This window comes from Lepisosteus oculatus, chromosome 6 (genome assembly GCF_040954835.1).
Source record: "Lepisosteus oculatus isolate fLepOcu1 chromosome 6, fLepOcu1.hap2, whole genome shotgun sequence".
Lineage (NCBI taxonomy): Eukaryota > Metazoa > Chordata > Actinopteri > Semionotiformes > Lepisosteidae > Lepisosteus > Lepisosteus oculatus.
The window spans coordinates 42,610,663-42,633,676 of NC_090701.1; the positions used below are offsets into that span (position 1 = coordinate 42,610,663).

A 23,014-nucleotide genomic window follows, 5' to 3' on the forward strand; every position below is an offset into this window, starting at 1 on the left:
GACTGGACTTACCTATACAGAAATACATGAATTTGTTCTGCGCAGAAAGTTTTAATAGTCCTCTGGGTATGTCCAGGCCCTGGGTTGTCTTGCCGTGTGCGATACTGTGCAGTGATATTCTTCTCTGATGGAGCAGCACAGTGGACTGAAATAGCTGAGTGCGAATATCCTCTCCCTATGAGGCTCTGACGCTGTGCCATCGCCTCTCAGCGAGGGATCGTATAGATGAGGCCTACAGCCCTCTTGCCCAGAGGGGTTCCCTGCTGGAGTACGCTCTTTCACTAATGTCTTTGGTGTTTAAATCCCACAACACTCAGCATGCATTAGCCGTTTGGCAGCGTTTTGTTCATCGTGATTAATGACCATTGCTAATTGTTGCCTCCAGTGGGCCACTGTGTGTGTGTTTAGGGCACGAGCACGCGCTCAGAGGGGGCCAGTCAGCGTTTATTCTGTGGCTGGGAGGGGTCAGCACGATGACTGACTGTCACCCAGGCAGCGGCTGCTCATGTCAGGTCCGGGGTAGGGGGGTAACTGGGAGGGGTGATTGCTGACCGGCCCGTGCACAGAGGAGAGCCGTGTCTCTCTCCCCTACCCCCCCGGCCCCCTCGCAGTGAGAGGTGAGGAGGGGTCACCCATCGGGAAACGGAGGGTACGTTTTGAGCTGAACTTCATCCTCGGCTGGGCCGAAGTCTAGGAATTAGCAAGGCATTCTTGTGGGGGGAGGGGAGTTCCCGATTTCAAGATGGTCAGCGCTGCTCGATCTGTACATCACCCCGACATCAATGCACTGTCCGCCCACACACGAGCACGGCGTGTTTCGCCCCGTGGAATGACCCCGTAACAGCAAGGGGTTCAGTTTAAATCCCACCCTGCGAGTAGAGGGAGCAGAGACTTGCAAGACGCAGGTGGGAAGGAGGAGAAGGAAGAGATTCCTAGGGAGCGCTCCTGGACCACAAGGAGAGACCCTCTGACCGGGAGACGAAGCACTGACAGGCCCTGTGCCAGCCTGAGAAAACTGCTTTCCGTCGGGATATTATACTGTACCTTCTAGAGTACAACTGGATATCTTCATTTCATACTCTATAGCACAGATCATAGAATAAATTATTCATCCATCCACTTCCTAACCGCTCTACCCAGTTCAGAGCCGCAGGGCAGCCACATTGCGGGCAGGCTCCAGGCTCCAGGCTCCAGGCTCCAGGCGGGGTACACCCTGCATGAGACGCCAGTCAGTCACAGGGCACACAGACACACACTCACACCGGGGCCCGCATTCCCTGAAGTCAATTAAACTGCCAGTAAGTCTTTGGACTGTGGGAGGACACCAGAGCACCCTGTGGAAGCCCACGAGAAAACTGGAGAGAACATGCAAACTCCACACAGACAGCACCCCAATTTGTCACACTTTCACCCCACGTCTCTGTGTGATAAGGGAGGGTGTGGAAACTGAGTGGGCCCCTCAAGGCTACTGCCCTCAAGACTGCCCTGAAGAGAGCACACCACAGAGGTATGGACGTTAATCCTTTAATACTCATAAGCACGGATGACAAAAATACACAAACATAAATTAAACATCAATCAAAACGACGAACTCTGGGAATGCACTGGTTTTCAGAAGCTCTGACAGGAAAGAGGAGGGAATAATCATCCTAACTCAGCTCGAGCATGGAGCTGTGGCAGAGTGTCTCTGGGGTGAAAGGAGATGAACTCCCCACTTAAAAACGGAGCAGTAGGGAAAGGGAACTGAACACAGGAGATTACGAGGAGAAATCTTGTGAAGAGGTTTACCCTCCTCAAAATTACTGACACAGTCCACCCAGCAAACTCCTTCAGGATCAACAGTGAAACACCAACCAGAGGACACCAGTAGAAACTAAAGAAGTGAATCTGAAACTGAGAACAGAGGCACTTCTTTACACAGAGAGTGGTGGGAGTGTGGAACAAGTTACCGAGCCGTACTGAAGCCGATACCCTGGCTCCTTCCAAGAAACAGTTGGGGATGACAGAAACAGATGAGATCTCCCAGTCAGGACAGGAGTCACCACAGTGGCAAACTGGTTTGGAGGTTGTGGTCCAGAGGGCAGAGCGCCCCCTACTGGTCCACCAGCACCACTTACAGCAGCAGCCTGGTTTTCCTCCAGTTTCCCCTCCCAGTACCGACCAGGCCCAGCCTGGCTGAGCGCCTGAGATCCGCGCGGATCGGGCTGCACGACGGCAGCCCTGCGGAACGCACCCGTCCCCCCTCCCTCCTGAGGAACACACATGAATAAATTAACCCACAATTAACGTCACAAAGCACATCAGGGGTTTCTGGAGGCATGGAAAGAGGCAGGTGGCACTTTTTAAAACTCAGCGGGATTTTGGCTAAGACTGCAAAGCGAGCTGGGAGGTACACAATGTACCCTACTCACACTTCACACTTCCCGAGCGCTTCTTCAAGAACGGACGTGCAGACAGTGCTAAGTGTGTAACAGCTGTGTAAGTCTAAGCAGTGGCCTGGAGAGCCCCAGCCCTGCCAGTCCTACAGGAACACTGGAGAGCTGCTGAGCAGCTGGGGTGGGACATGTTCAACGAAGGCATTGCTCACTGAGCGCAGGTGGCTCTGTAGATCTCTGCTGAACTGGTCCCAGCGCGTGATTTACTGGCTGTCTGTCCAACCAGCAGGACTGCAGGTCTCCGGGAGCAGCGTTCGAGATTTCCCACATGGGGCAGGGAGGCGCGAACTTGCGGAGGATGGGACGATGATCCTGGACAAACAGTCCCTGGAAGCAGGGCCACAGAGGGATGAGGCGTGGACCAGCGAGTCAGAGAGGCTGCCCACCAGCTGAAACACAGAGAGGAGGAGGTTCACCGCCAGGACGAGGGGAAACGGAGTCGCTGACTTACCGCAGTGACAGCGGGCACAGAGAACGGGAGAGAGGCACACCTGGGCTGCACACACAGACACGAGTCCGTAAAACTCACCCCCCTACACATGAGAGTAAATTATTGTGCAGCATGCAGATGAGTTAGTGAAACATACATACACATCTGGGTTAATAACGTGCACACCTGTACACATATGGGTTAATTATGTGCACACTTGTATGCATGTGGGTTAATAAAGTGCACACCTGCACATGTGGGTTAATAACGTGCACACCTGCACGCATGTGAATTAATAACATGCACACCTGCACGCGTGTGGGTTAATAACGTGCACACCTGCACATATGTGAATTAATAACGTGCACACCGTATGCGTGTGGGTTAATAACGTGCACACCTGCACACATATGGGTTAATGATGTGCACACCTGTATGCATGTGGGTTAATAACATGCACACCTGCACGCATGTAAGTAAAACACGAGCACACACAAACTGCAGCTCAGTTCCCAAACATTTCTCCGGTGAGTTACAGCACTTCGAAATGTGTTGTGGGATCTGTGTGTTTCGAAAGGGGGCAGGACTTAAAAGGTGCACATGGATAGTGATCTCCTACATCCACAGGTCAGCGATAGACCACATCTAGACCTTCTGGATACCGGATGGAAGCTGGGGCGACATCAGGGCCTTAATTCGCCGTTGGACTTCCCCGGATCTGTGGCGACTCGGCCAGGTGCTGTTTACTAACTTGCCCACCTGGCCTGAACACTGCTGCCTGCGATCAAGCTTTCACTGGGGACAGTGATGTCCAAAGCTAGGTCACTGCACTCCCAGGTCTCTTCTGCAGGGAACTTCTCTAGATACTGTACTGGCTAGTCCCTATCCTGTATGAGAGCGTTGCCTATTCCTCTTCGTCTTCATGCAGTTAGTCAGCATCAGGCTGGTGACCTCCCCGGTGTTCTGGAAGTCAGGTTGTCACTGTGTCTGGAGGCCCAGACTTTTGCCATAGGGGAATTCTACATGACTGCAATCCCCGCAGGGGGCAGGGCTCATCGCTCTTCTCCGTCCCCAGTAGGATACTGATGCTTTGCTGACAAATCCATTAGTACTTAATGAATTTGTTATGAATGGTTAATGAATGGATGGTTATTTGGCTCAGCATTAATAACGATTCACTTCTGACTGTCCTACTGGGGACCGAGAAGATCGATGAGTGTGCCAGGTGAAGCCCTGCCCCCTGTGGGGATTTAGTCATGTGGAATTCCCCTATGCCAAAGGTCTGGGCCTCCTGACACAGTGATGACCCGATGTTGTGTACATTATACTTTTCCTAACTGGTTTTCCCCTCAAGGCACAAAAAATTGACATTTCGACCATTTATCTGTCTTGCTGAAATGAGACAAGGGTACAGCTTACTAACAGCGCTGGGACATACAAGGAGGAATTATGCTGGGATGCTCACTGACAGTCTTACAGGTCATATCTATCCTCCAGCACAAGCTTGATCCGGCACCCTGGCTCAGTGTTTTGAGTGCAATGCTGGTAACATACTGAGCTTTTCGGCATGCAGACTACAAAGAGAATTTTAGGCTATCTGGAAAGCTATACTGTGCTGGATGTCACATGCGATTTATGTGACATCATCATCTGTGTGACATCATCAGGGTCAGGGTTCAGCACAATGACTAGTCTGCACATGCAGAAGAGGTGAGGCATTTCTACACCTTTCTTTAGGACAATGGAAATCCCCGTGACGTTAGAATCTATTGTACAGATTGCCTGTACAAGAAAGGGCTGTTTTGGAATCTGGAAGAAACGTTAAAGTCCAACAGCCGATGGCTGGCATACCTTGTTAAAAATGGGAGCTTAATTTCTACAGATGTTTTATTGATGATAAATTTTATTTAGCTGGAAATCTGAATGTTTTGACTATTTTGGGGATAGTTAAAAGCCAGGCAAACGAGTGTATGTTGTGCTGAAAAAAGAGGATTTTGGAATGAGTATTTGAAGCTGGCCTGTGTCTCTGGACACACTTGGTGTGTCCTTTCGCTGGGCCCAGTGTGGCTCAGTCCTGCTGGGATTCGAACACAGGCTGGGTGACATGGGACACAGAAGACACTTGCCTCCTCTCCTCTACTAGGCCGCCTTCGACTGGCTGTACACAACACCTCCAATCACACCTCCTATCACAGCCAGGACTGCCAACACAATGCCTGCAATAGCTCCAGCTGAAATCTCACCTGGGCCTGAAAAAAAGACAGAAACATTAACACTGCACTGAGAGACAGGGGTTAATACAGTCCAGATACACTGACTGGACACTACAGGACATTAACACTGCACTGAGAGACAGGGGTTAATACAGTCCAGATACACTGACTGGACACTACAGGACATTAACACTGCACTGAGAGAGAGGGGTTAATACAGTCCAGACACACTGACTGGGCACTACAGGACATTAACACTGCACTGAGAGAGAGAGGGGTTAATACAGTCCAGATACACTGACTGGACACTACAGGACATTAACACTGCACTGAGAGAGAGGGGTTAATACAGTCCAGACACACTGACTGGACACTACAGGACATTAACACTGCACTGAGAGAGAGGGGTTAATACAGTCCAGACACACTGACTGGACACTACAGGACATTAACACTGCACTGAGAGAGAGGGGTTAATACAGTCCAGACACACTGACTGGACACTACAGGACATTAACACTGCACTGAGAGAGAGGGGTTAATACAGTCCAGACACACTGACTGGACACTACAGGACATTAACACTGCACTGAGAGAGAGGGGTTAATACAGTACAGACACAATGGACACACTGTCCTCTGTCAGGTTAAACAATGTGGACAAAATTGAGACACTGACTGTCCTCTGTCAGGTTAAACACTGTGGACACAATGGACACACTGACTGTCCTCTGTCAGGTTAAACAATGTGGACAAAATGGAGACACTGACTGTCCTCTGTCAGGTTAAACAATGTGGACAAAATGGAGACACTGACTGTCCTCTGTCAGGTTAAACACTGTGGACACAATGGACAAACTGACTGTCCTCAGTCAAGTTAAACAATGTGGACAAAATGGAGACATTGACTGTCCTCTGTCAGGTTAAACACTGTGGATACAGGAGAAACTTACTGTTACCTGTGACTGTCAGTTTGAAATTCACTGTGACCGTCTCCTGTCCATCATTATTCTGTACTTTATAATTCCCAGAGTCCTGTGTGTTCAGCTCTGTGATTTTAAAGAGCCCAGTCTGACTGTCCCAGGACACTCTCCCTTTGAATCTCTCCACAAAATCAGTACTGCCCTTTCCATCAATCACTACTGCTATATTGTCATTTCCATGACTTAAAAACCCTCTCTTTAACACCTGGGCATTGAAAGTGACCGCCTGTCCCACAGAGCCTTTCACCTGCTGCTCTTCATCCTGGGCAGAACACAGGCCGGGAACTGCAAGCAGAAACATCAGTGAACAGACGGTGACAGGGGGAGTTCATTTCATACTCTGTGCAGAGACTCAGCGAGGCTGTTATTTTACGATCCCTGAGAATAAGCTCAAAAACGTCATCACATCCTGTCATGTCATTTGCCAAACTGCTTCATACCATACGGTATCGTATATCGTAACAAGTGCAAGGCAGGGTACAGCCTGGGCAGGATACCAATCCATCGCAGGGCAAGTACAAGCCAGTCATACTTGGGGACAATACGGAGGTCACGGTAAAGGCCGGGGTGGGAATTTGGCCCGGGGATACTCTTCTCGAGGAATGCCCGGGGATCTTTAATGACCACTGAGAATCGGGACCTCGGTTTAACGTCTCATCCGGCAGTACCATTCAGGTGATGTTGACTTATATGTTTTGAAAGAGGATTTATTAAGTGTTTACGTCACTCTTCATTGCCAGGAATCTGAAAGCTCTCTGCTCACAGGAGGTAACCCACTCCACCAACAGTCCCCACACCAGAGCGACCGATTTCCTCTTGTCCCTCAGGCCGATGCTGTTGCACGCCATTAGAAAGAAGTTGTGAAATGTAATAAAGAGCGATTTTTTAGAAGCGAAAAACTCTGCGTGTGCAGAGTACCTACCAGCAGTAAAGACCAGAAACACACGGAGAAGACTCTGCATAGCGCTCATGCTGCGGGCTCAGCGCACGGATCTCATCTGAAGCTCACCGAGCACAGTATGGGCCACTGAAAACAGTGGGAGCGGTCACGGACTCACGGATATCTGCAAAGCCTTCGCAGCCGCTATGTCTGCGTCAACCCAGCCGAAACAAAGATTCACCAGAACAGGCAAGCTGATAACCGGCACAGCGGCAAAACAGCTGCTTTAGTTGGGCACGGATCTGATCTGACAGTTGGGCACTTAAGCAGCCGCTAACACCAAACCACAAAACAACGGTGTTCAGTTAAACTAGGGGCTGGGCGTGTAGCTGGATATAATCCTCTACGTTCCTGCTAGCGCCACCTAGCCAGGAGGTGTGAATAGCGTGCGTGTCACGCTGCGCTCGTGTTAATTCCCCGCGGGTGGGTAAGTGCTCAGTTGTATTTAGAAGGACATAATCACGTGTGTTACTGTACAAGCCCGTCAAGACATTTGTAAACGTAAGTGCGTAATTTAAAGCACCAGTTGTGCTCGTCAGTATAACCCTTAAGTGTTGATGCTAAATCAGAGAAAATGTCCACTAATAAAACATGTGCCTACCGATAAATAACAATTATTTTGTTGGGAAGCTACTGTACAATTCTGTAATTGGTGCAGGCAGGCCTTGTGGAGAGAGCTGTAATAAATCTGACAGGGACAGAATTCGTGGGCAGATCTGTGATAGAGGACTGGCCACAGTCTGCTGAGAAATGTTAACAGTAATGCACAACTGCAACATGCTTTCAAGGCAAAAAAACATGCCTTGCTCTTTTCTAACATGTTTAGAAATGTATATATAATGTGTTTATGTTTGCTTTGTAGCTAAGTGAGCACAGTTTGAAATGTTTTTAAAAAAGCCTATACTTGGACTTTAAAAACATCTGGGTTGTTGTTACAGTATGTCATACACTTCCGACCCCAAACTGATGTCCATTGGGCTTTCTGGAAAGGAATACAGTATATGCTACAGCCCTGCTCGGTACTACTGCTATGAATCTGAAACTCCCATGACTGCAGGCTAGTGCTTATGGCTTGCTGTCTTTGACAGGATCAGTTAATGCCCAGTGCTCGTTCTCTTCAGTATCAGATACTGGCTGTGCTGGGTTATTTTCAGACGCACTGGAGGCCAATGCAGCAATACAAACCAAAGGGGGTGATTTTACTTCATTATCTTGTGAAGCCTGGACTTCATCAGTATTTATTTAATGGAGGGGGAGTATTCAACATAGAGGCCTTCTTCAGAATAAACTGCGAAACACAAACTAGAGGGCAGAAGAGGAAACTGCGGAAGAGCAGGTGAAACAGAGCACAGGAGGTACGTGTTTACACAAAGGGTGGCGGGAGTGTGCGACCAGTTGCTCTGCCACGTTGTTGAAGCTGATACCCTGGCTTGTGTCAGAAAACAGCTGGATGGTATCCTGGGACTAATGAGCTACTGACTAGCATAGGGACTGGATATGACCTGTCTCATGTTCTTATGCAAGGTTTTGCAGTGGGGAGCTGCGTCAGTGTGCGTTGTCTGGAAAGGAACAAGTAGAGGTTACTCTAGGTTACTTTAAATAGAGGAAATACAGAAAGAAGAAACACAACACAACGCCCTAACTACAGAAGCCTGGCTTGGATTCTGATAAGATGATTATGATGAACTATAGACCAGTTTCTAATTTAGGATCAGATCTCTTTATTAACCATACACAATTTTTTGCATTAGGAATTTCTTTTTTCACATACCCCAGCTTGCTCTCCATGAGGGAGACAGACAGAGAGGAAGAGACGCTTGGAGTCAGAACACAGGGGCAGTCATTTATACAGCACCCCTGGGGCAGTTGGGGTTAAGGGCCTTGCTCAGGGGCCCAACAGCATAGGGTTTCTCTGCCAGCTGTGGGATTTGAACTGGCAACTTTCTAGCCACAGGCACAGATCCTTAGCCACAGTGCCACCACTCCACCTGAGAAAGCTTCAGCATATTTTCTAAGGTTTTAGAAAATGTGGTGGCACGTCAACTGCAGACTCACATGATTAAAGTAGGTACTGACTTGTTTTAACCATTCCAGTCCCGTTTTCACTCTAATCATAGCGCCGAGACTGGGCTGCGAGCGATCTACTTGTTGCGTCTGACTCGGGGGATAAAAGTGTCCTTCTGCTCCTTGATCGTAGTGCTGCTTTTGATACAGTAAATCATTCAGTGTTGCTCAATTGCTTGCAGACATCCTTGTCTGTTGGGGGTACTGTCTTTAACTGGGTCTGCTCTTATCTGACCGGCAGGCAGCATTTTGTCTCTCTTGGTGCTCATAAATCCCCTCCTGGCCCCAGTCGGTCACGGTGTCCCTCAGGGCTCAGTCTTGGGCCCTTTGCTTTTTATTATTTATATGCTCCCTCTTCATCAGATGATACACAAACGTAGTCTTCAGTTTCACTGTTAAGCGTGTGATGCTCAGATTGACATGAATACTTCTCCCCCCTCTGATCCACTCTCTCCGTCACTTAACTCTCCTCCCTGTAACATCAAACTCTGGTGGACGTTCAAATTCCCTGAAGCTGCATTCTTTGACTCTCTTCAGATCCAAACTTAAAACTCACGTCTTTACTAGGGCCTATATCTGTCTGACCTATATTCTATCTGTATAAACCTGTATGCTCCCGATTTATCATTTTAAAATTTTTGTTCATTTTAGCACTACAGCATCCCTGGGTTTGGAAAGGTGCTTTATAAATACAATATATTCTTCTTATTAATAACAACCTTTTAGCTGCGAGCCTCTTCAGGTGTGTCAGTCGGCTTTGATAAGGTGACAACACATTCTGATGCTGTTTCAAGGGTCCACTGGTTAAGCTCGACGATTACACTCCTGTCTGCAGAGCTTCAGGCCACAGGAGGAGGGATTCGAGAGAGGGGGGTTGGAACACACAGGAAGCAGAAGCGAGACAGCATTCACTCTGATCTGCTGCCATTTCTCCAGTTCCAGAGCAGTCACAGTCATGAGGCGAGTCAGTGTCACTCTGCTGCTGATCCTCTGGTCTGCTGGTAAGAGCTTCTTCATCTTCGCTGGACTAGCCACACTGTCACTGTTCCTAGCTGCAGTGGTCTAGTAGCCACTAATAGACATAGTAGTAGTTAATAGCAGTAGCAACAGTACTAGTAGAAGCAGAGGCTGTCGCTGTAGCAGCTGTTTCAGCAGTAGTAACGGTTGTAGTGGTAATAAGAGCTGTAGTAGTAATAGCAGTGACAGTTATAGTACTAGAAACAGAGGCAGCTGCAGGGATAACAGCAGTAGTAGTTGCAGTAGTCGAAGCAGAAGCAATAGCAGTGATATCAATACCATGTGAAGTTTATTTACCAATCAGGAGGTGAGCTGACAAAAACCCATGAAGCCATGCACATAAAATAACTGACTCGTTTTTTTTTTTACTATGTGTAGGTCTTAACTGGCTACCTGCTGTGTGTTTATATCATGGTTGATTTGTTAGAAGATGTGAAACCTCTGCTGTACAGTACATACGAGTACTTTGCGTGCCAAAATGTCAATGTGTTGTCAGCCAAATGTTAAAAATAGCGTTGTCGGTTGGTGTACAAAGAATCTTAATGGACTTTCTTGGCTTAAACTACTGTGTGCGATTGTGGTCTCCATGTAATAGAAAATATATTTCTGCTCTGGAATTAGTCCAGAGGATAGCAGCCACATCTATTCCTGGGCTAAAGCGAGTGTCCCACCCTGACAGACTGAAGGAACTGAGTCTCTTTAGTCTGAAGGGAGTGTCCCACCCTGACAGACTGAAGGAACTGAGTCTCTTTAGTCTGAAGGGAGTGTCCCACCCTGACAGACAGAAGAAAATGAATCTCTTTTGTCCTGAAGAGAGAAGACTATGAGGGGACCTGATCCATATCTTCAAAGTCAACCCAGTGGATGTCTTGAGAAAAACGTTTGCTTTTAAAATTGAGAATAGAAGGAGGCACTTCCTACACAACATGTGGTGGGTGTGTATAACAAGCTGTCTCCCCCTGTTGCTAAACAAATACTCTAAATTCTATCAAGAAACAAGCTGGATGAGGTCCTCCGATCAATGAGCTTCTAACTACCCGCTGGGCTACATGGGCTGTAAGGTCTCGACTCGTTTGCCACCTGTCTGGTGTTATCATGACAGCGCCAAGTGTGTGTGTGTGTGTGTATGTGTGTGTGTGTGTGTGTGTTGTCTCCTTCCTTGTGCTCTGACTTTTACCAGTGATAAAACAAGGAGTTAAAGCAGAGACAAAAATAGACAGTGTGGAAACAAGACAGTCAGCTCTACAGACAGGATATCTTGATTTCCCAATCTGCTGGGCTTTTGGTCAGATGACACATTTACACCATGCAGAGGCTGTGCTACTGCAGGCTCAAAATAAGGGTTTTCACAAGACGGCCAGCCTGCGCCGTTTGTCCCGGAACGCCTGGTGTAGGAGCTCCGGGTCTCCGTGTTGGTACAGTATGTGAGTGGTCCAGCTCTCCTTGTCCCTGCCGTGATCCATGTGTCAAGGAGGCTGAAAACGCCCACCTGAGCAAGCTTTCTCTAGGCCTGGCAGCTCACAGCGCTGCTCCGGTTTGTAGGATGGAGACGGCAAAGCTGTTAAATTTTGACACGAGAAATGGGACTTTCCTAAAATAGCTGTGTTGTGTTTAATGCCTGCTGTTCCTCACCAATCGTTTCCTGTTACTGAGCTTTCCTCTTCTGAGTTACGCTATCACGTCTTACCAGAAGCGTTTTCCACATGGACCAGTGTTGCAAAGAGGAGGAAAGACAAGACAGATTTTGCAGTAATATCATTCACTTTGAATGACTTTCTTTTCTCCAGATGTATTCTAGACTGTTGAGACAGTTTGCTTTTTAAAAAAATAAAACCCACAACCTTTTGTCTTTTGCCAACCAACGTTTCTAAGATCAATTAAAACAGAGACAGAAATATTTCAGCCTAGATTTTTGCACCACAGCTTGATATTATTTCAGTCCAACTTTAAATACACACATAACATTAAGGTTAAATATGTATTTTTTATTGCAAATCCCAAACTATGACAATCTACAGCTAGCTACAACAATAAAGGAAACACTTGAGTAAATGAAAAAGTGTACTGAAAGCAGGTGCTTCCACACAGGTGTGGCTCCTGAGTTAATTAAACAATTAACATCCCATCATGCTCGGGGTTATGTGCGACAGTGCTGGGCAGGCCCAGTTGCCGGTGAGGTACAGTAAATGTGAATAAATACCAAGCCGTTCTGAGTGATCATGATCATGAAGCATTTCTATCCTGATGGGAGAGGAATCTCCCAGGATGATAGTGTCCCCATCCTCAGGGCAGGACTGGGCACAGGTGGGTTTGATGAGCGTGAAAACGACGTGAATCAGACACCATGGACGTCTCTGTCACCACATTTCCACCTAACTACGTTCCTATGGGAGATTCTGGAGCAGCACCTGAAACACCCTGATTAACCATCGCTATCAAACAGCACTCCAATTTTTTTTTCTATCACAAGAAACTTGATTTTTAAGAAAACATCTCACAACTGGTACACGTTCTAACAAAATCTCAAGCTATCATCAAATGAAAACGTTTCAAAAGAGGTGAGTGTCCATCATCAATCAGTGCCAGATTTGCACAATGAAAGAGTCCTTCCAAGCCCTACCGCTTGCTGTTGTCCATGTCTCTTTCCCCTGTCCTGGCTCTGAAACTGTGGCTGCCAAGTCCTCTGCAGAAGCTCCGGGAACAGGGGTCTCTACTTTAGTCCCTATACAGGGCCCACAGTCCCTTCTAGTGCTCTCTCGCCATGGAGAAGCCCCATCTGGTGATGTCATGCTTCATCCTCCCTCTGAGGTCCGCCAGGATCCTCTCCTCCAGCTCCCTCAGTCCCCACTCTGCGCTGTGCCGAATGAGAGTGTTCCTCACGTTCCATTGTTCACGAGGAATGACAAACGCCCAAGATGAAAGCATGGAGTAAAATTGTGGCCTAACCCGCTCGGCTGAGGGCTGGCCTCCTGGCCAGAAGACAAGGAGACAGGAGCCCCCTGCAGGGTGACCAAGGGGTAGCTGCAGAGGTGGAGGTGGGATGCAAGAGACGTGCAAGAGAGAGACACAGGGATCTCATAGGTATTTATATTATTTGGGAGAGCAATGGATTGTCTGGAGCAATTGCTAATGACTGGCAGCTGAGTCTGATTGAGCTGGGTTGTTGTCATCCCTCCCGGACTTTTGCTATAAACTCTATTCCTTGTTGTATCAGGGACACCAGCAGACAAGCCAAGTACTGTGTCCCCTTGTCCAATCCGGAAAGTGCTGGTCCCGGTAGGATGCTCTGGTAGCTTAGCCCTGTTCCCGCTCCCAGGAGCTGCACGGTGTTGTCAGCTCTGCCCCACGCCGCCCTGGCGTCTCCCCGGTGAAGCCCGTGTCCCGGGGGCAGTGCGGATTGCTGGTGAGCGAGTGTCTGTGAAGGACCTCTCTGATCGCCAGCCTCTGGTGCAGGGCCATCCAGACGCTCTCCGGTGACCAGATGCCTGCTCACCCCTTGTATGGGGCCTGTGGTTGGTGCCTCGTGGTCTCGTACCTCTGGCTCCACTTGGCCGCTGATTCCAAATGCTGGAATTTCTCCAGGAGGAAAGGTGCCGCACCCCTCCAGGAGACTTCCGGCCACTTCGAGAGTCTCTGCCCAGGCTCACTGAAGCTCTTCTGGTGGCTCGTGGTGCCCCAACAACCTACAGTATTTAGACACTTTATGTTGGTGTTTCCTGTTTTTCTACAATGGCATTACTGGTGGCTTGCTTTAGCTGCCCTTATCACCACATCCAAATGCAGATAAAAATATGGAAGCTCTTTGATTACCTTTAACAAACTAATTTTTGGGTATTCACCAAATCCGAAATAGAAAATCACTAGGGGCTCTTAAACATGAGTTTTCTTGCCTCTTGTTTTGCCAAGTTTGTTGGCTTTGGGCTCAAATTCTGTGGGAAAGTCTGTTCTTTAGCATCTATCTGTGTTCATCCTCATCCTTTGTCACTTCTGAATTCCTCCACAATATTCTAGTTGGCTGCAGTTTGTGAATAGCGGACTGTACTGTACGTTCATTCTCTTATCCTGACGCTGCCCAGCACTGAGCTTAAACTCAGAAACGAAATAGTACCACAAGATGAGTGAAGTCACAGGTCTGAACTTGGAAAGGTCCTTTTCAGGAGCTTTTGCAATTGAAGGTGCCGTATTGCCACATGGTAAAGGCATTAGCATCAGGATTTTTTATTAGGGCCTCATAAACGTTTCCTGGTTCGTAGTACAGATGATTCAAATGAATATTCATTTCCAATAACAACATAGCAACACAACATTCAATGTAAAAGGTACACTTACAAAAGAAGACATCTCATAGGCTTAAGTTCTAGACCCAGAAACCCAGAATGCTGCTCCTGTAACCTGCAATCCTAAAGAATTCCTAAACAGACCAACAAGAGAAACACATGGCTTCCTAAATTAACAGAATACAGTACAGCCCAGTGCTAATTCTCCCTTCCTGAGAGTGCTGGGTGGCCATAAGTGAATCTAGCTGTTCTATAAATGCATCGCCAAATCCACTAACACCTCTTCCAGCAGCAACCTTTTTCCAAAGAGGTGTCCCATCCAGGTACTGACCAGGCAGTGGGCTGCCAGTTGTGAGCTGCAGAGTGATATGGCTGCTGGGAAATAGAGCCCCATCACAGAAGGTCAGATCCTTCATCCTGGGGTTCACTGACACAGTTCATGAACTGGTTGTTACCTCCCTGTCAGCACCAGGACCCCTCTAACACTGCAGGGCACCAGGTCTGACTCCCGCTGCACAGCAGTGAGATCCACTCCAGGGTTTCCAGCTGCAGGCTCTGCCTGTTGTTTTCACTGCACACATCTGAGTGTGCTGGTTGACTCAGAATGAATACTTTACCCAGCAGCGTCATTATCTCCTGATTTAAGTGTCTCCGTCTAAAATAAACCTGACATGGATCTAACTGCAGTGCATCAGGAGTCTTATGAGCTAGTGCTTCATCTCTATGTTATTTCAGATCACAAATTAAAATTTTTGAAAGAAGTTAGAACCATGAGCAGCTGATGTGCAAACATGCTCAGTTGCACAGTGATGGTCTGGTGGTCTGTTGTCTCATTTTTCAACAGTTGTGCTCAGACCACAAACTTAAGGTCCCAGAAGTGGAGCCAGAATCACAATCTGACTCCTACAGCCTGTGACCAGCAGCCTGCTTTACAACACTGCGGTTAAAGTAAACTTAATAAAAAGGGCAATTTGATGTGTCTCAAGTGATCAATATTGACAGGCTCTGGTCCTTTCATAACATAATTATTTTGCTCTGCTTTCCAGGCTGTGAAATAGAGAGAGATAAGTAATATTCCTTTAAGTCGTAACAACTTTTTCTTCTTCCTAAGAGACACTGTATGCCTGCAAGTTGTTCCTGTATACTTGTAACACTCCCTTGACCGGACACTCCAGTACATTAACACTGCACTGAGAGAGAGGGGTCGATACAGTACAGACACACTGACTGGACACTACAGGACATTAACACTGCACTGAGAGAGATGGGTTAATACAGTACAGACACACTGACTGGACACTACAGGACATTAACACTGCACTGAGAGAGAGGGGTTAATACAGTACAGACACACTGACTGGACACTCCAGTACATTAACACTGCACTGGGAGAGAGGGGTTAATACAGTCCAGACACACTGACTGGACACTACAGGACATTAACACTGCACTGAGAGAGAGGGGTTAATACAGTACAGACACACTGACTGGACACTACAGGACATTAACACTGCACTGAGAGAGAGGGGTTAATACAGTACAGACACACTGACTGGACACTACAGTACACTAACTGCACCAAGTATGTATAATACAATATGCTATTGCAGTGCGTGAGTACTTGCTGCAGAATAGTTTGTGCATTTAAAAATGTTTTTTTTAAGTGTCCAAATATTCTAGGACACTGTGTCATAGCATAAACAGTGTTTTGCATCAGAACAATATAAAACACATGGCATCAACACTGACAGTGAAGCTTGTTTTGAGGTCACCTGTCTGCTCTCTCCTCCACAGGGATGGACCCATCCTCAGCCCAGTCTGAGGGGAAGCAGCTGGTTCGTGCTGTGGGACAGTCGGTCACTTTTGAAGCCGCAGTGTTACAGAGAGGCTTTTTAAAACATGAAAGTGTTGGTATAGCAGCAGTGATTGATGGAAAGGGCACCACTGATTTTGTGCAGAGATTCAAAGGGAGAGTGTCCTGGGACAGTCAGACTGGGCTCTTTAAAATCACAGACCTGAACACACAGGACTCTGGGAATTATAATATACAGAATAATGATGGACAGGAGACGGTCAAAGAGATTTTCTTCCTAAAAGTATACAGTAAGTATAACCACCGTGACAAGCACTTATCCTGACAATGGACAGTCAGTGTCTCCATTGTGTCAAACAGAGTATTCAGACTCTGGAACTCCCTGACCAAGTTCATTTAACCATTGAGTGCATTTAAATTTGGAATAAAAGCTCATTCCACATAAAAGCACAATTAGTCTTTATGATCATTTCTAATTTATTACAGTCATAGAACATGTTTCTGTAAAGTTTACAATGGAAAAGTGCTTTTAGATATTTAATTAATTATGGCCTAGTATTAAGAGAAGCTGTTTGTTTCTTGTTGTGGTGTGTGTCCTCGGTTACCGTTTTAGAATTATAACATTGTTAAAGTAGGTGGTTAAGGGAGTGAAAGATGAGCCAGACTGAGTCTCTCTGTACTGCAGCTCCTCTCAGACTGTCAGTGAGTGGTTATTATTGACTGGTGTCTGGTGTCTCACTACTGCTGATGTATCTCCACAGGCAAAGTGTCCAAGCCTCAGGTGTCCACAGTGTCCCAGGTCAGTGAGAGCTGCTCTCTGCTGTGCTCTGTGAGTAACGGGAGAGAGGTGACCCTGTCCTGGCAGAGAGACGGGACGATACTGGACCACACCAGCAACCCTGATCTCAACACCCCCCTGACTCTCCCTCTGGAGACAGAAGGGCTCTCTCACTCCTACAGCTGTGTGGCCTCTAACCCAGTCAGCAATGAGACAGTATCTATTCAGAACTGCAAAGAGACAGGTCAGCACTTGTTTGTGTTTGAAGTGTTTGAGTGGGAATGGTAGTAGTAATGGTTTTCAATTGGATTAAGGGGAGTATGAAACAATATAAAGTGCATTTCAACAACTTTTATTGTTTTGAAATGAGAAGAGACCATTCAGCCCATCACTGTCTCTTCAGGGTGTGCTTATTCCGAATCACAGCCAGGACTGCGAACACTGACACAGTTACAAAGTGCACAGCTGCTGAAGTCACACTCCCACTGTTCACACTCCCTGCCCCCTTGGTTGTTAGTATATAATTCATCCCAGGATCTCATACATGGCTGGGAAGCTCTGCTGCACACCCCCACCACACTTTGTGTAAGAAGTGCCTCTGTTCTCTGTTTGAAATGGGTCATTCAGACTACTCTGTCCTGCTTTAAAAGTAATTACTAAGACATTTGTAAGATAATTTAAGATAATAATAATAAGATTCATTATTTTTATAAGGTTATAAGATTCAAACCATCGGGAGGAAGAGAATCAGACAGTGCCACTTGTCTGCCACTGTATCACTACAGGCCTGTGTGGGCTTGAATTCCACATAGTCCCTTTGGCATCTATTCTGAATGATGGGTTTTTAAATGTCTAACTTATTATTATTATGGGCTGTGGGAGCCCATCATATAAGAGTTTCGGCATCACTTTATTCACAAGCAGACAAAATGAAACTCTTTGCTGTGGACACCTACAGCATGAACCTTCCCTAAATCTCTAAATAGTCAGATTTAACTGAATGACAGCTAGTTTCACCTTTCAGAGCGCTCCTTTCACATTGAGCGTTGGATCCCACTCACTCATTCTTTTTTTCTGTGGGTATTATTTGGATTCAGGTCCAGATACGTGACAAGAGTTTTTGCAGCTACGTAGTAAGAACATTGGGTTTTTGATACTTTGTGATTTAACAAGGTTTTACATTTACGATATTAGGTCTTTACTGTAAAAATTGCAAATAAGCAGTTTGTGATCTTTGAAAAGAGTGCATCTTTTTAATGTATAATCAGGAAAATAATCTTATAGAAATTAAGGAAAAGTTGTTTTGTTTCTTAAGATCTATAGTTTGTGGTGCTGTCTTTCAATTTTCCTGCAAAAGTTGATTAAATATACAAGTGAAGCTGTATATGCTTTAATTTATTAACTCAATACTGGGTCATAAATTTGTTTTGTTTTTTAAAATAATATTTTAGTCTCAACAGAGCCTACAGTCCCGATTGTGCTGGGAGTCCTGTCTGTGATTGTGGTGGTTGTTTCTGCTGCACTGTGCTACTGGAAACACTTGAGAGACAAGAACAAAGAAGGTAAGAGTCTACAGTATTTTCTAGTGTATCCCTAATCGATAAGAGGATCTCATCCAGATGTTTCTTGGAAGAAGCCAGGACATCGGCTTCAATGACTGGCTCAGCAACACTGTCCCACAGTCCCACCACCCTTTGTGTAAAGAAGCGCTTCCTGATCACAGTTTTAAATGCTCTTCCACACAGTGTCCACTTCTGTCCTTTGCTGGAGTTTTCACTGTTGATTCTAAAGAATCCCTGGGTTGAGGGCTGAAGTTTGAGAACTTTGATCTCTTGTATCTGGTCCCCACTAGTCTTCCAGTTCAATACCAGATATGTCCTGTATCTTAAGAACGTCAGTGTAGAACATTCCTTTAAACTCTGACGTTCTCAGCACTGATCAGCCATATTATTGAAAAAAGTATGCAGTATTCTTCGAGTAATTTTAACACCCCTTGATTTAAAGTCTATGATTCTGAATGTTTGTGTCAGTAAAACAAGAATAGACTTAATAAAATCTTGCTTTCCCAATTTTCAGTGTTATCTCCTCTCTCACCGTCTCCTGTACTGTTGTGTGTGTTCTCTGTTTTCCCTCCTGTGCCTGTGCTGTCTATATCTTCCAAGATAAAGCAAGATGGTTAAGGGCACACTCATTCCAGACAGAAATGGCCTGTGGAGGGATGGGGGTAGAAAAGATGAATAATGGGAAACAGGTGTGAATGATACTCACTGAAGCTGAGCAGGAGAGAGAGAGGCCACAGGGAGCTTTTGCTACAAGCAAAACCCTGTAGCTCAGAGAATAGGGCATTGGTGCCAGCACATCCGTGACCAGCTTTCATGTCAAAGTGAGCAGAAACTGTATTTTAAAATTGAAAATTTGACCACACCCAACAGCTGTCCTATATTTTAGGAAACTCTGATTTCCTTAATTCTGAAATCCTTATGAGGAAGACATCCTCTACATGTTAATGGTATATTTTTAAGAATAGGCAGATTCTCATTCTCTTTGAGGCTTCTGGATTTTAGGAAGGGAAATTTAGCTCAGAGTCATATTCTGTCATTGTAAATAAAGACGGTATTTTGTCTTATTGGCTTGTTAGGCATAATACAGGATTTCAGATTACTGGGTAAGCACTCTGGGTTTTCAGGGACGGTAGAACGCTGGCCTGTGATTACTCCTCCTCTCTCTCACTGTGCCTCCTGTACTGTTGTGTTTATTACTGAGGGATTCTCTGTGATCTCCTCTCTCTCGCTGTGCCTCCTGTCCTGTTGCGTGCGTTTATTACAGATTGATTCCCTCTTGTCTCCTCTCTCTCGCTGTGTTAAGGTCCTCACAGTGATGTCGTGTACGCTGACGTACAGCTCAGCTCCTCCCAGCCCCAGACTCCGGGGTCAGCTCCCAGCCCCAAGTCGGTGAGTCACTGTCTCTGTCCGACTGCTGTCCCGACTGGTCACCGACTGTCCTGCTCTCAGAGCTCGGTTTGACACTCCCTGACCTCTGCCATGGACAGGTTGAGGCAGCTCAGTCTCCTCTGGAACAGTGGGGCTGAGACTGAGAAGGGGTTTGATCCAGGCAGAGAAAGGTTGAGCCCAGGGGCCTGTTTCACACTCAGTGGTGAAACAAGGACACAGGGTCACAAGCAGAAACCAAAGGGGAATTAGTTTAGGATTAGTTTAAGATTTGCTCATCTACAAAAAACTACAAATAATAATTGCTTACACTTATATAGGCTTTTCTGGACACTCCACTCAAAGCGCTTTACAGGTAATGGGGACTCCCCTCCACCACCACAGATGTGCAGCAACACCTGGATGATGCGACGGCAGCCATAGTGCGCCAGAACGCTCACCTCACATCAGCTATCAGTGGGGAGGAGAGCAGAGTAATGTAGCCAATTCATAGATGGGGATTATTATGAGGCCATGATTTGTAAGGGCCAATGGGGAATTTGGCCAGGACGCCGGGATTACACCCATATGCTTTTCGAGAAACGCCCTGGGATTTTTAATGACCACAAAGAGTCAGGACCTCGGTTTTACGTCTCATCCGAAGGACAGCGCCTGTTTACAGTATAGTGTCCCCGTCACTACGCTGGGGCATTAGGACCCACATGGACTGCAGGGTGAGCACCCCCTGCTGGCAACCTTGTTTTTTTCCCCAGGAGTCTCCCATTCAGGTACTGACCAGGCTCACACCTGCTGAGCTTCAGTGGGCTGCTAGCTGTGAGTTGCAGAGCGATATGGCTGTTAGCTTAATAAGCAGGATGGGTCAAATGGCCTCCTCTCATTTGCAGACAGTGCAATTAGTCTCCTGCTCTTTCTCCATGGACATGCCTGTTATCGTTGACTGATGGAGCTCTAGCCCAGTCTTATCTTCCAGCCTCTGACTGGCCATAGTTGTCGATCATGTGCTCTTTCTTCAGCTCCTGTGCTCGTTGTTTCAACCCGAATCTCTCTCGGCAGGATGCTGACGAGCCCTGTGTCTATGCTATCATTAACACTTAATCGTCTGCCTCGCCCCACCTCATGGGGGTCCGGGAGATGACACTCTTCCTGGATCACCATAGGTCAAAGATCAAGGTCAGCATCTCCTGGTGCGGCACACCGGGTGTGGTCTCATGTCAAACTGCAGAGGACTCTGGGAGCCGGCGTGAGATCATATTGAGTGCCGTCCGCCAGCGAGGGGCCCAGTGGAAAATAGTCAGACTGGACAAGTGGTCGCCGTAGTCCCATCATTCCAAAAATGTGTGACCTGAGCTTGGCCAAAGATCACAGTCATTGAGTTTGAAACGCCGCTGCAACAGGAATGATTCCCAGTGCACCTCCTGTTCCAGAAACTGCAGGTCACTTTCAGACATTGTGGTAGACGCACGCCTCTGGACTTTCTGTTTTCTCTGCAGCAGTGTGAGTCTAAAGCAGTAGTGCTTGAATTAGAGCATGATAGTTTATCCACTACTTGTGACTTCTGTCAACATCCTTTCATTATTCTGCTTAAATAGCCACAGAGGCTGGAAACAGTAGTGGGACAGTAGTGCTGTCGCGGGAGATGTCGGTGATGTTATTGCTTCAGGCGTTCCATCCTGAACAAGTCAATAGCTGTCAAATTTATTTGTATCCATTTTGGAAGTCCACAGAGCAGTGCAATAAATTACACTTTATATTGTCATAAGCAACACATTTTTTAAGCATTTCACAAAGTATTGCACATGCAAGTAAACTCTAATATCCCCTAAATCCAAACATTACATCTATTTTCACAGCAGTGAAACCATTTTCTAAAAATTAAACATATTAATGAGACAACACTGGCCACAACAATAAAAGCACATACAGCCATATCAGTCATTTTCATCAACTTCTAGCCTCAAGATCAAAACACATCACAACAGGATACAAGAAACAAGACAACCTCTACTTCTGATCTGTATATTTTAAATCTTTAGATATAAAAACATTGTTCTGATGAGTTAGTATGAGAGATGCTTGATATCAAAATAACACATACTGCTAATTTGGCTAGGAAAGCCAGGACAGATGGCAGGACATGGCTTTATAAAACCCCCTACAAACTTTGTTCTAGCAGTTTCAGATTTTTATCCAGTAGTAGACATATTGGAGAAGTTTGGGAAAAAAACTGTATTCCTGCATGTGCTACACCTTGAAAAATTGACTCTTGAATTAATAAAATGTTATGCGTTTGTTGTTTTTTTCTGCTCTTGTTTTGGATATTTCTTTCTAGAGTATAGAGTTTAAGAGTGTAGTACTGTATTGAGTGTGTACTGAGTAAGACATAACAAAATCCAATGTTTCTGACTGGATGACCATGGGGTTCCCTTGGTTTCAAGTCCCCACCCAGGCCTGTGCTGTCTATACCTTCCAAGATAAAGCAAGATGTTTAAGGGCACACCCAATCCGGACAGGAATGGCCTCTGGAAAAGACGAATAATGGGAAACAGGTGTGAATGATACTCACTGAAGCTGAGCAGGAGAGAGTGGCCACAGAGAACTTTTAGGGCATTGGTGCCAGCACATCCATGACTAGCTTACATGTCAAGGTGACTTTATAGGTAATGGATACTCACCTCCATCACCACCAGTGTGCAGCCCCACCTGGATGATCATCAGTCTGCTCACACACACCAGCTCTCAGTGGGGAGGAGAGCAGAATGATGAAGCCAGTTCAGAGATGGGGATTATTAGGAGGCCATGATTGGTAAAGCCCAGGGGGAAATTTGGCCAGGACGCCGGGGTAACTGTTTTTGACCACAGAGAGTCAGGACGTCAGTTTTACATCTCATCTGATGGATGGCACCTTTTTACAGTTTAATGTCCCCGTCACTATACTGGGGCATCAGGACCCACATAGACCACAGGGTGAGCACCCCCTACTGGCCCCTCTAACACCTCTTCCAGCAGCAACCTTATTTTGGGAAGGAAGACAGCAGCAGCCTCTGTCACAGCTCCCTCTGGCCAGCCCACCAGCCATCGTCATCACACCCTCCAGGGGGAATCCGGGCCTGACCCTCA

General features: G+C 46.6%; 1 protein-coding gene across 5 annotated transcripts; it reads left to right on the top strand.

Moving 5' to 3' along the window:
• Positions 1–9,931: 9,931 nt before the first annotated feature.
• Positions 9,932–22,194, top strand: LOC138239434 (SLAM family member 5-like). 5 transcript variants are annotated; one of them, XM_069191387.1, is made up of 7 exons: positions 9,988–10,065; positions 10,895–11,016; positions 16,153–16,461; positions 16,933–17,193; positions 18,401–18,511; positions 19,815–19,900; positions 21,055–22,194. In XM_069191387.1, the coding sequence occupies exons 3-7, from the start codon at positions 16,155–16,157 to the stop codon at positions 21,139–21,141; spliced, it is 852 nt and encodes a 283-aa protein (XP_069047488.1). In that variant the 5' UTR covers positions 9,988–10,065; positions 10,895–11,016; positions 16,153–16,154; the 3' UTR covers positions 21,142–22,194. The 5 variants fall into 5 exon arrangements, with proteins under 5 accessions (XP_069047485.1, XP_069047486.1, XP_069047488.1 ...); XM_069191386.1 differs by having other exon boundaries at positions 10,895–11,012; XM_069191384.1 differs by lacking the exon at positions 10,895–11,016 and having other exon boundaries at positions 9,932–10,065.
• Positions 22,195–23,014: the final 820 nt, after the last annotated feature.